Source organism: Aquarana catesbeiana, linkage group LG04, assembly GCF_042186555.1.
Source record: "Aquarana catesbeiana isolate 2022-GZ linkage group LG04, ASM4218655v1, whole genome shotgun sequence".
In the NCBI taxonomy this organism is placed as follows: Eukaryota; Metazoa; Chordata; class Amphibia; order Anura; family Ranidae; genus Aquarana; species Aquarana catesbeiana.
In genome coordinates, this window is record NC_133327.1 from 383,635,172 (window position 1) to 383,648,799 (window position 13,628).

Consider the following 13,628-nt stretch of genomic DNA (forward strand, 5'->3'; position numbering starts at 1 on the left):
CATGATTAAAGTTGTGAAAAGTCTGCAGAAGAATTTTGGGGTACGGCGATCCAAGGATCAACTGAGGAAATGATGGTCAGACCTCAAATTGAGGGAGCATGATCAGTACAGAAGAATCAAGAGAGTTCTGCAAAAAAAGTAAGTATTTTGTCATGTGTTCCTATTCTTCTTATTACGTTTGTGCTGCTCCATGTGCTTTTCTTTACTGTTCTACAGTTAAAAATGGCAAGTTTCAGGTTTGTGGGCACAGTAAATCATTCATAGTAGACATTGTTCGTTCGCCCACTAATACGATGTTTTTGGCAGATGCAGGTTAACTACATTTGTTCATGCCTATTTGGATTAAAAGAAGTTTAGGACATTGCTGTCTAGATGGGTTTGTAACTAGAATGAAATGCAAACTTGATTCAGTGTAAGGAGAGGACACTCAGCAACTGTTTACACATCTGTGTAGTGGAGCACTAGTGTGAGACAACAGAACAAACTTTTTAGGATGTCCCACACAGGTGCTCCAGTGGATACTAGGGTGTCTCCATGTGTGAAACTTTACCCAAAAAGGTAAGTATTTCAGCTTGAAGAAAAGGAAAAAATCATTTCTTCAGCTTGGAACCCTGCCAAAACAGACAACTGTAAAACACTTCAAGCAATGTTTCATATTCCTATTTCTTGCCTCAAATATCTGTGTGTTAAGTATACCTATTTTTTTTCACATAGGGGAGAAAAGAATCAGGGACGTCAGAGAACACCAGGGACCCCCAATGTCTTAAAGAAGTGGAAGTCACCACACCACAACCTCAGGATGTGGGGGAAGGAGAGGTTTATGGCCGAAATAGTGACCACAACAGGCGAGTGTCTGAGACCACAGGTTCAGGTAATAGATGTATGCCTGCATATTTATAATACATGGTGTGTTTTTAGAACGTTTATAAAAAATGTTGAAAGCCAAATTTTGAAGATGCACACAGTGTGTCAACATATCAATATATATGTAATATCAAGGTACGTGTTTTGTGGGTGCAACCCCTTCTTTGCAACTCAAGTAGCTGAGAGGAAGGGGTTGTACCCCCGAAACACATCCATTGATCCCCCATTGTGGGAGCTAGCACATGTTGACCTTAGGCATGGGATCAGGAGTGAAATCCCCATTTTGACTCCCAATTTGTGTGCATCTTCAAAATTTGGCTTTCACAGGGGTGACATCACCCCATCTGATGAAGGCAATATCAACACAGTTTGGACATACTAATGTCTGATATTGCCTTCAATTTATCAAAGTTGAACTTTGTAAGTTCCTGAGTTGTGTATTGTTTTATGTTTTGAAAAACATGCCTGTCTACCGCAAAAAAGGATATTTCTACTGTCCCAAAAAATATATATATTCCAAAAAATATGTTGGTTTGTTCAAAAACCCTTTTCTAAACGCACATGTGAATGTGCACAGAGTAAACATTTTTCTACTCAACAATGTGTGGCTTCTTCTTTCAATGCTCAATAGCAGTTTTTTGCTTAAGTTGGTGTTTACAGTGACAATGGGGGTTATTTTCTAAAGGCAAATCCACTTTGCACTACAAGTGCACTTTCAGTGCAGTTGCAGTGCACTTGTTGTGCAAAGTGGATTTTCCTTTAGTAAATAACACCCACAGTGCTTTATAATTTCCATCAATCAGGCCATTATCATCACTCCAAAAAATTAATTCAGGATGCTGAAAATGATGAATAATATTATCATTAATGCATTACATACATTAACAACAAAAAGAAGGTGTAAGTGTAGCAGACCTACAACATAATAGATAGCTTAAAAAGAGATTGTCACCTCATGTATCAAAGAAATTACGTTGGAACTATTGAAGAAAATGGCCAAAAAAAAGCCCATTGGAGAACCTAGGAGACAGCTAAAAGAAACACAAGAAGTAAATCAAAGGAAATATTTTTCAGTTTAAAATACAAATTTATTTTAAAAATACATTTATTTAAATAAATATAATGTGATGTTAAAGGATAAAACTTACCCTAATATAGTCCTTCTGCAGGACCTGAATGATGGCAGAACTTGATGTCCTGCAGACTTCTCCCCATCACCAAGTACCGCAAGGTGGCGACTAGCCTCCGCTCGGGAGTGATGGCTTGTCACATGCAGGTGTGCTGCTTCATAATATAAGGGGACAGCAAAGCCAACAGATGGTGAAAAACGGGGTCCGTCATCCAGAGATAATTCCTGAAATCATCAGGATTATTCTCACGGATCTCCCGCAACAAAGGCATATGAGAGAATTGGTCACGCTGGAGCAAACAATTCTTGGTCCATGAACTCCTCCTCACCCTGTTCCTGGACTGGACTTGGGTCAAAGTAAGGACCCCAACACCAAGCCCCTGCACAGCACGAACTCTACGATGAGTACGTACCCGCAACATGGCTTAAAAGCTGTCGGCTGGTCAGAACGAACTAACAGAACGCACTGAAAATCAGAAAGGCCTGAAAAGAGCGAGCTGAAAATCAGAAACGAGCGGACAAAAAGACATTGACATTCAAATACGTAATATAAAAATACGCACTGAAAACCAGATGTGAACTGACTGCACGCACTGAAAACCAGATACGAACCCACAAGCACAAACTGAAGAGCAGTAACGAACTGAAAAGCACGAGGCTGAAAATCGCAAATCGTCTCTCACCAAACTTCTACACAAGATAAACACGAGATTAGCAGAAGGAGCCCAAAGGGTGGCGCACTGGCTATTGAACTTCATCTTTATAGTGCTGTCGTACGTGTTGTACGTCACCACGTTCTTGACAATAGGAATTTCCGACAACATTTGTGCGACCGTGTGTATGCAAGACAAGCTTGAGCCAACATCCGTCGGAAAAAAATTCCAGGATTTCGTGGTCGGAATGTCCGATCATGTGTACGCGGCATAAAACTGTGAAACGACTGTCAGTTTATTTACTAATCACAGCACTTGGAGAAGTGCTCCATAACATTTAAGTGGGTAATGACTGAATGGACCCTGGGGCATTAGGTTTTTGTCATTAAATCATTAATCAAACATCAATCATTTGTCAGAAGCTTCATGGTATGTGCTTTATTGTAACAAATGTAACAAAATGCGCAATACTATGAGCACTAAAAATTTAAAGATCTTATACAGTATATTTGGTTACAAGAAGGATATAATTTGTATATGCAAAGATAAAATGTATTTTAAAACTTCCACATATATATCAAATAAAATAAATTATATGCATAAATGGCAACAATTTGACGTTTAGTAATTATAAAAATAACATCCTTTTATTATGCTAACATTTGTTTGTTGTCAAATAGGATGTCTGGTGTTCTCATTACTGTAGACTGAGTGTTTTAACACTGCTAAATGAAAGACAATATAGTGAATAACACACAAGCATGCTAAATTCTTTGTGTATATATGGTTCCCTCTGCTGGTAAGAAAAGAGAAACAAGCAAACAGAAAATTGTGCACATGGCTTTGGGCCATAAAATACTGCCTTTCTCCACCTTTCTTAAATATTTTCATAGTATCTGTTTCTCAGTAGTTCACTTTAATCATTTATTTTAGACAAAATCCTTTTTTTCACTAGATTGGGTAATCCAAATTAGCATAGCTTTAGCTTTTTTGGAGAACTAATTTAACAATCTTTATGCCTTTAATAAAGCATCCTCAATGACCAATATTCCATACGTTCTCAGTGTAGTAGCAGAGATAGATGAAAAAAATGTGTATGATGTATATTTTGTAAGATGTCATGTATCCTTCTGCTATCTCTTTAAGAGTTAAGATCATGTATATATATGACCAATGTATTTTAGCTACATAACGGTCAGGAAGTATATTTTGGGTACTTGCACAAGGTACTGATGTTTAAACATCAGTATTCCTGGCCAACATTTCTTATGTTTATTTTGCGCATATTTGTGCTTATGCACATACACAAGTAAAATAACTTCTAGCTAACAGAATGGAATTTTAACCTCTTCAAATTAACCTTTTACATGCACACACAAATAAAATACTGACCGGCAACTCAGATTTATTTTACTCATTTATACATAGTGCATCTTTACATGCCCTTGTGTACTGGCACATTAAGAACAATGGGCTACATTTAGATCAGTACAAAAAAAAAAAAAAAAAAAGCCTGTATGCCTCAAAACACTGATTTTTTGAGCCAGCAGTGTACACAAGGCCTTTAAAGGATGGTTTTTCTTGGTTCAAAAGTTTATTTGGGAATTTGTACCTGTTCTTAAATTATTAAACGATCAAAGTACAAAGACTTAGAGGATTCAGCTTTATACCCTTTTCTTCCCTGTACCAAGCTCCCACATTTTACTGCATTTAGCGGGCAAACAGCTCAAAGTAGTGAAACTTCTGCTTTCCTTCTCAAGAGTTTAAAATAGAAACATCCCACTGATCATAATTGTATCTCTTACACACTGGCAATAAATCAGTATTACTGGTCCATGAGTGATTTTCGTAGTTCCAGGCTGCTTCGCATTAAGTTCTAGAAGTAAGAGCTTCACGTTTTCGGGAAACAATAACAAAATGGGTCCAGCTATGTAATTATTCTTATACCTACTTGCAGCTTCATTTGCTAATTAAAGCTGAACTAAACCCTCCTGTCCTTTACAATCAAGGAAGCTGCCATCTTAGCCTCTGTTTGTTCTGTAGTTGCAGTGGTGCTGTACATATGACCAGTTATGACACCAGACATTTGATGGCTGCACGGTTTAGCTGAGAGCAGAGGCAGCTGTGCCATGCCTTGAATGTAACTGTTTTGGGAAACCGCTAAATTGATGGGTTTAGTTCCGCTTTCACATACAGTATATATACACTACAATGCAATGGTTTGCATGGTTTGGAAACAATATGCCATAAGATGGAATTTCCTTTTATACTAATTTGGGGATCTGGGTTTATATAATGGGACTGCATAATCTGCAACGTAGAACAAATGAACATTGGAACATTTTTTGGACACATACAATGTTGTGACAATGTTTTGTTGTAATAATTTATTAATTTGTTATATTTTTGTGTTATGTTACATAAGGCAGGTAAAGCAGCGCTTGTTTTGTACAGTCTTATTTTAAGGTGAAGGGTATTGCAAGTTATCACAGCATTTATCATGTGGAACATTTTTTCTTTTTTTTAAATAGTGTACACATAATGTTTGTATCTATTCATGGTCATGTCATTTTTTAATTATTTCATTGATTCCTGTTATTTAAAAAAAAAAAAAAAAAAAAAAGTTGTATAGTTTACTTATTTAATTGCAAGGAAAAACTGTCCAATAAATTGCATTACAATCTCCTAGGAAAATATATTCCTTCTAGTGAAGTCTACAAGCTAACTTCATTCATTCTTAATAAATAGCCATATACAAACTGCCAAGGTTTCTAATAGGCTTGCACTTCTCATCGTTGAACCCTAAACTGATCATTGATGGATAGTTTAGGAAATGACAATCTGCTATAGTGAAGCAGAAATAAGAAACGATTAATGACCCTTTCCTCAGCTCTTCATGTTCAGAACTATGTTTAGATAAATGGAATTTAAAGAATTCAACACTTCCATTAATAACTGGCTGTAGTGGCAACAGACAATGTAGTTAACTGACAGAAGCAACATACAGGCGCTGAGTGCTAGGTCAATCCCACAAAAAGAAGGATAATGACCTAAGCAGCTTACCCCTATAAGCCAGCCTTGGGCTCCGCAGGCAACAGGCTAGGTTAGGTTTATTTTTAAAGACTGAGGGGTCTTTTTATTTTTTTTTTATAAACACATCTTTTCCTTTGCAGTACAGAAAGACTGATTGGTACTTGATTTTGCTTTCATTGCTAATGAAATGGTGAAATGAACATTCGGTACAGTAGGTAAGTCATAAGTATTACAAGAACAGTACAAAAAACACAATGTCAAGTGTTCGCATGTAAACCATTACGTGAAATGTACTAGCTAATCTAGTTCAGTGAGGTATACAGTGCATTGAAATGTTTAACTTGTACAAGAAACAAGACAAAATATATTAATTTGATATATAAGTTTAAGATGTTTATAAGAATATACCAGCAATTAGTCAAAGTATCAGCTAACTGTTTTCCTTGTCACTGCAGAGTTAGCAGTACAGGTCTCAATTAATGCACAATTGAAAGATATGAGCTGGCAATGTTATGCCAGTGTTAAATTAGAAATGTCTCAGCAGTCAATCAATGTGTAGCACCAAGCCACCATCCAACGTATAGCACCAGTTTTTAGAAACATTAGGAAAACACTATATGGAAAGTTGTATTTAAAATAAAATAGTTGAACTACCTCTTTAAATTAAATTAGAAAAAAAAAAACAATCACAACATCCTCATTAAGCACAATAAGGTCAGTGAAAACAGAGCTGCAAATTCCAAAGAATTGAAATATCAGAAATATATAAAAAATATAAATTTTATATATATATATATATATATATATATATATATATATATATATATATATATATATATATATATATATATATATATTATTTATTTAAAAAAATCAGTGCAAAATAGCTTATAGTGCAAGTCTCAAATTGAACATGTGAAAAAACAATTGTGCAAAACCAAACACGCTTATTCTTATGAAAATAGTGACGTGCCCAAAAGCACACAGGTGTCCACTTTGAGGTGCCCAGGAGTGCTCAAACTCCTTACCAGAAATATGGGATCTCATATTATAAGGGATCAAAAGTAACTGACTGACACACAGCCTTTATCTCCAGAGGTACTCCAGTGCCTCGGCATCTAACATCACAACTCATATGGAGCATAAGGAGGACAAAGAGACAAATCCCATAGTGTAGCGTTTAAAACACCTTTGCATTTTTTTTTAAATATCTCTCACATGAGATATGTAGAGACCAGCATGTAGGGAAAATACTGCCGCCAGTCCACCGTGCATGACGACATAATGGACCAGGCCCTGCCCAACACGTTTCTTCGCTAAACTGACATGATCAGGGTAAGAGGGCTGGTCAACTACCTCCATGGTCAATGTTATATCAGTTAGGATTGAGATGATCCACGCTCCACAACAACTCCCACATGAGAGAACATTATACAGAGCGGTCTAAATAACAAAACACAAAACCAAAACCAATACACATTAACACGGTAAAAAAATATTTTATTTAACTTTTTTAAATTGTTATAAAGTACTGCCAGATTGCCATCTAGTGGACAAAAGGGAAATCTTGCCGGCTAAAGAAAACCCACTATCATGTTGTTGTCATAGAGTAAATCTCCCAAAGCTCCAAACATTTTTTTTAGTTTCAAATATTAAAACCATGATTGAAATGCCATTACATTGGAGTCTGGGGCATGTGAATCCTAATTGTTTACATCTAACATAAAACATCAACATCCCACATGTAAAATCCCAATAAAAACTCAAATAAAAAAATATTAAAACTTCTAAAAAATAAAAGGAACATTTCTTTTTGTACTAAAAGGAGGGCAGAATACTGTATTGGAATCTGTTACTGATACAACTGCCAATGTCCCACTCAACATTTTTAAATCTGAATATTTCCTTTTGGAGGCGCTCCCGCACCAGTGGGGATGAATTTATCTTTTTTCTACAAATCTTAAAAAGGTTGGATGTTTATTATGAAAGGAGTAATGCTTAGATAAGCTGTATCCTTTAAAGCCTTTTTTATATTAGCAATATGTTATCCTATTCTTACATTTAATGCCTGTGTGGTCCTCTCCACATACTGCAACCGACACAGGCACTGGAAAAGAACACAATGGGTGGAACATGTGACAAAATCATGGATTTTTTATGTCTTATGTGCTGCTTGGTTTTGAGTACAGCATTTACATACACCACACCTCCTGCAAGGGAAAAATCCTTTCAAACCCCCAAACATTGAGACCCTATGAGGTCTTTCCACTATATTGGGAGCAATCTGATCCCTACATTTTTGTGCTTTTTCAAAAATTACATTGGAATGTTTCGGTAGGAAATATCCCAATATTTTAGCACTTTTTAGAGCATTCCAATGCTTCTTTAACAGCCGCTATATTAGCCGGTGCTGATTGGAAAATGTAGTTAAAAATTACCATTCATGGTTTTTTTGAGGGTGCATTTGTCTAACTTTTGAGGTTAACAAAGAATCACGCTCAATATTAAAGGGGTTGTAAACGTTTTGTTTTTTTTTAAATAACAAACATATCATACTTACCTCCACTGTGCAGTTCATTTTGCACAGAGTGGCCTCGACACTCATTTTCTGGGGTCCCCACAGCGGCTCCTCCTCGCAGTAAACCCCCTAGAAGAAGCTCTCTCCCTGGGGGTTACTTTGCGGTGAGCTCCCGAGTCCAGCATTTGCGTGCACAGACACAGAATGCTGGACTTGGCCTCGCCCCCAGCAGCCGCATCATTGGATTTGATTGACAGCAGTGGGAGTCAATGGCTGGGGGGGCTAGGGGGCCAGTCAGTGTCAGAAGTTTTTTCACCTTAATGCATAGTATGCATTAAGGTGAAAAAACATGAGGGTTTACAACCCCTTTAAGGACAGCATTCATTGACTATTCTTATACATCATGCTTGTTTTAAAATAGCCACCTGTGTCACATAATCTTCCCTCTAAGTGCAATTTCTCCTGATCCTTTGAAACTGTCCCCTCAGAATAGCCTTCAGCCAGGAGGGGTAGTGGCAACTTCCTATAGGAATGTATCCTTTCCTAACTCTTTATTATAGATGGGTTCTGATCAAACAATAATCCCCCTTGCTAAAAATGACCAAATCCAAAACATTAAGTAAAACCCTTTTCCATTTATGGGTAAATCTTATACCCCAATTGTTACTGTTAAGGCAGATTATAAAGTTATGTAGAGAATCAAGGTCGCCCCTCCATATAAGGAGGGCGTCATCAATACATTGCCTTCAAAACAACTCAAGAATAGGGGTTACCATAAATGACACCTTCCTCCCACCAAGCCATTAATAAGTTTGCAAGGCTGGGAGCAGATTTTGCTCCCGTTGCTATGCCCTTTGTTGTAAATAAAAGGTCCCCCTGTACCAAAAATAATTATGTTCCATAGCAAAAGTAATTTCAATGCATACTCTTTCTGTATAAGAGGCAGAGAATCATTCAAATTCAAATAATGTTCAGTAGCCTAACAACCCTTATTTTTGGGACAATAGTACACAAAGATGAGACATTGGCAGTAATGAGTAACACATCTCCACTATGTCTCATAACTTTCAATTCATTATTAACCTGGGTTGCATCTTTCAAAAGAGATCTCCTAAATATTCATTCAATAACATCATTTGAGCTGTCTATACAGGGGCAGGGGGAGACCATCCAACATTTCTCTCCCCAGGACAAATCTGAAAGATATGAAATTAAAGAAAGGATACCATCCAATCTGAAAGATATGTGTTTGCATGCTTGCCAAATCCTTATATTGTGCAAGAGCCAATGAGGGTGATCAAACAGTAACCATATGCATACACAAAAGTAGCCCTTGTACACTCAACCAGTCATTCAATATTCTAGTAGGTATCTTATAGCTCCAAATATCAAGGGTGGCTCATATACAGGCCTACCCACTGAGTTATGAAGCAGTATTTATGGTATTATAACAGGGCAGCTTCCCTAGAATGCATGCAGTGATCATATTCATTTTTTTTTTAAACAATTGTTTTACTCACAGTGGAAACTAGCCTAGTGCCAGATATTTCATTTTAATTTAAAGAGCCAGCAAATATTTTAGTCATATTTGTACACTGTACATAAGATGTTTACATGAGTATCAGAATTTAGTGAAACTGAAGATAATTGCAAACTCCAAGTGGTATTATTTAGATTCTTTACATTACGATAACTTGCACCATAGTAGTAATGGTGCTTTAAACTTGCACTGGTACTAGTATAATGATTTAAAAATTTCTACTTACATGTCATCAGGGCAGTTATCAGGAGAATCCATTCTCCTTCCAGAGCGTACATAATGTAAAACCTCCATGTTTGAATAACCTTGATAAGGCTGCTGACCCAATGTAAAGAGCTCCCACAAGAGAACCCCAAAAGACCTGAAATAGAAATATTAAAAAAATGGCTTAACATCAGCTGGGAGAAAAAGTTCTTATAGTATATTAAACATATTCCAAAATTATATTGTTATATGTAATACTGTGCCTGATATATTACTATAAACCTATCCTGAAATAGAGCAATAACAGCTTAATGTAAATAATCATATCAATATGTGATAATATATAAAAAATCTTGTCAGGTTCTGCCTTACTGAACATTTAAAGGTACTAACACCAGTGATTGTTGATCCAGGCAATATATGATTGCTTTCTGGGGGATCAGGAAGGAACTTATTAACCCCCCCCCCCCCCACTGGAGCAAATTGGACCATACTTTATAGGATCTGTTTTGTCTTCCTCTGGATCAACTGTGGGTATATGATTCTGTATATTGGTGGATTTTTATTACACTATTTATTTATTTGTCTACTGGTTGAACTGCAAAATTTGAATTAGAAAAAAAAAACTTACACAGGTAAGCAAAGGAAAATTGAATATAAATCTAGGGTATTCCTCATGCAAAAATATATTTGCTGCTTGCATAGAACAAGGATGAAATTAAACTAAGGTAGGAAAATAAGCAGAATAATTTGGAGGTCCGTTTCGTTCAGTGTGCAGTACAACAGACATGTTTTGTATTTCTTTGATTCTGTGAGTTACGTGAGCAACAAATGCATATTTCAGAGAGAATAATAGTAGAATAGCAGTCCTACTCCGCGCCCCATGCTTCAGCTGTCTCTCGTTTGTTTTCAAGAATCTTACAGAAGAATGGAGTACAATACATCCACATTCATTTAGCTTAAAGCTGACCACAGACAGGCAGATGTCTTACTGAAAGTGACAGGTGACAAGTCATGTGCCGGTCCTCATTTACAATCCTCTTTCAGACTCTGCCGACATGAGGTTGTGGCACATGAATAGTTACAGGCCCACTCTCACAAAATAGATATAACTTGTAAAACCTATGTATATGATAATGAGGGCTTTCCAGGCTCAGACACACACACTTTGGAGGGGATTTACTAAAACCGGAGGACTCCGAATCTGGTGCAGCTGTGCATGGTAGCCAATCAGCTCTAACTTCAGCTTGTTCAATTAAGCTTTAATGATAAAATCTGGAAGCGGATTGGTTTCTATGCAGAGCTGCAACCTCTACATTTGGTATTTTTCCTGTACTTGGCCTGATCCTTGCCTAAACACTGCAAGTGATGCTTGTATCTATCACATCCCTTGCACCTATCAGGTCATCACCTAAATTTGCCCTGATCACTGTCCACTTGTCACAGAGAACAAGAAGTGATGATAATGTATATCAGGGGGGTTTTAAGCAGCAGATGCAAAGCAAATATTACCTTTCACAGTTCCAAATTGTTTGGATTTTTGATAACATAGCTAAGCATACTCAAAAAAAAAAAATTTTTAGTCAAACTTGATAAAGTAGCTGTTCACTTCAATCTGATCATAAAAATACCAGAGCATTGTTAAAAATTGGCATCTGAGGAACTATGTAGGAGTTACTTTACTTACCAAAGAATTTCTGTCCACCCAGTCCTGGGGTTTACCCAGCACTGTCACCTCACAGCCAGCTTGGGACCTGACTTTCCTCTGCTGCAGTTAAGCAACGCATCCTGGTCAACTCCCTACCCTTGCCTGTGACTGGACAGTGAAGGAGTAGCAATGGAATGATCAGGTTATCTCTCTGCTCTTTCCTTTTGTTAGCATGTTCCATGTCAGAACGTGTGAATGCAGGGTACCTGTTTGGCTCAGGTTTTGCCTCTAACTCTCCTAGTCTAGTGCTGCTGCACATGGGATTGCAAGACACTGTTACCAAGTCAAATTTGAGTATTTATGTTAGTTGAATAAAAAATAAAAAAAAAAGACTTGAATTACTTTGCAATACATACATAGCTGCATTCGCTGGTGTTTTTATTTTTTCCTAGAGTGCAGTTTCAATTTACATTGCAAAAATATATCTTTTCCTCTTTGGTAGAGCTATAAAGATGAATCTTAGTACTTGTGGTTATAATATACCATATTAGAAATCTCATTCATTTCAAACTGGGAGCTATTTGTTCATACAGCCAGATATACTGTGTGAGCACAGTGTTATCTTATGGGCAGTAATGGCCATATTAAACTGATCCATAATATGTGCTGTTTTGACCAATTTGCAGTGTGAGCATATGGCTTTGGAATAGATATACAATGTGTCTTGCTTACACTAACAAGACATAACTCAAATCGCTTCTATTATATTTCTGTACTTGTCCTAGATTTACGTCAATTTAAACACCAAAGGCTTTCATGCCAGATTTTTTGACAGCTAATAACTTTTTTCTAAAGAGGCCAACATTGGAAATCTAGTTGCAGTTGTGCTCATAAGTTTACATACCCTGTCAAAATTTATGATTTCTTGGCCATTTTCCAGAGAATATAAATGATAACACAAAAAAATTTTGTTTCAGTCATGGTTAATGTTTGGCTGAAGCCATTTATTATCAATTGACTGTGTTTACTCTTTTTAAATCATAATCACAACGGAAACTACCCAAATGACCCTGATCAAAAGTTTACATACCCCAGTTCTTTATAACGTGTATTGCCTCTATTAACATCAATGACAGCTTGACGTCTTTTGTGGTATTTGTGGATGAGGCTCTTTATCTTCTCAGATGTTAAAGCTGCCCATTCCTCTTGGTAACAAGCCTCCAGTTCCTGTAAATTCTTGGGCTGTCTTGCATGAACTGCACGTCTGAGATCTGCCCAGAGAGGCTCAACGATATTTAGGTCAGGAGACTGAGATGGCCACTCCAGAACCTTCACTTTATTCTGCTGTAGCCAATGACAGGTCGACTTGTCTTTGTGTTTTGGATCATTGTCATGTTGGAATATCCAAGTATGTCCCATGCGCAGCTTCATGGCTGATGAATGCAAATGTTCCTCCAGTATTTTCTGATAACATACTACATTAATTTTGCCATCAATTTTGACCAAATTTCCTGTGCCTTTCTAGCTCACACATCCCCAAAACATCAGCGATCCACCTTCGTGTTTCACAGTAGGAATGGTGTAGCTTTCATCATAGGCCTTGTTGACTCCCCTCCAAATGTAGTGTTTATGGTTGTGGCCAAAAAGCTCAATTTTAGTCTCATCACTCCAAACGACTTTGTGCCAGAAGGTTTGAGGCTTGTCTCTGTGCTGTTTGGCGTATTGATACTTTGTGGCATTTGCGTAGTAATGGCTTTCTTCTGGCGACTCGACAATGCAGCCTATCTTTCTTCAAGTGCCTCCTTATTGCGCATCTTGAAACAGCCACACCACATGTTTTTAGAGAGTCTTGTATTTCACCTGAAGTTATTTGTGGGTTTTTCTTTGCATCCCAAACTATTTTCCTGGCAGTTGTGGCTGAAATTTTAGTTGGTCTACCTGATCGTGGTTTGGTTTCAACAGAACCCCTAATTTTCCACTTCTTGGTTAGAGTTTGAACACTGCTGATTGCCATTCTCAATTCCTTGGATATCTTTTTA

General features: G+C 37.1%; 1 protein-coding gene across 1 annotated transcript in view; it reads right to left on the reverse strand.

Moving 5' to 3' along the window:
• The window catches only part of ROS1 (ROS proto-oncogene 1, receptor tyrosine kinase), a 249,252-nt gene that overhangs the window by 27,833 nt on the left and 207,791 nt on the right, over positions 1 to 13,628 (reverse strand). The window contains exon 39 of the mRNA XM_073627146.1: positions 9,964 to 10,098. Coding sequence (XP_073483247.1) covers positions 9,964 to 10,098 — 135 coding nt within the window. The remainder of the gene's footprint in view (positions 1 to 9,963; positions 10,099 to 13,628) is intronic.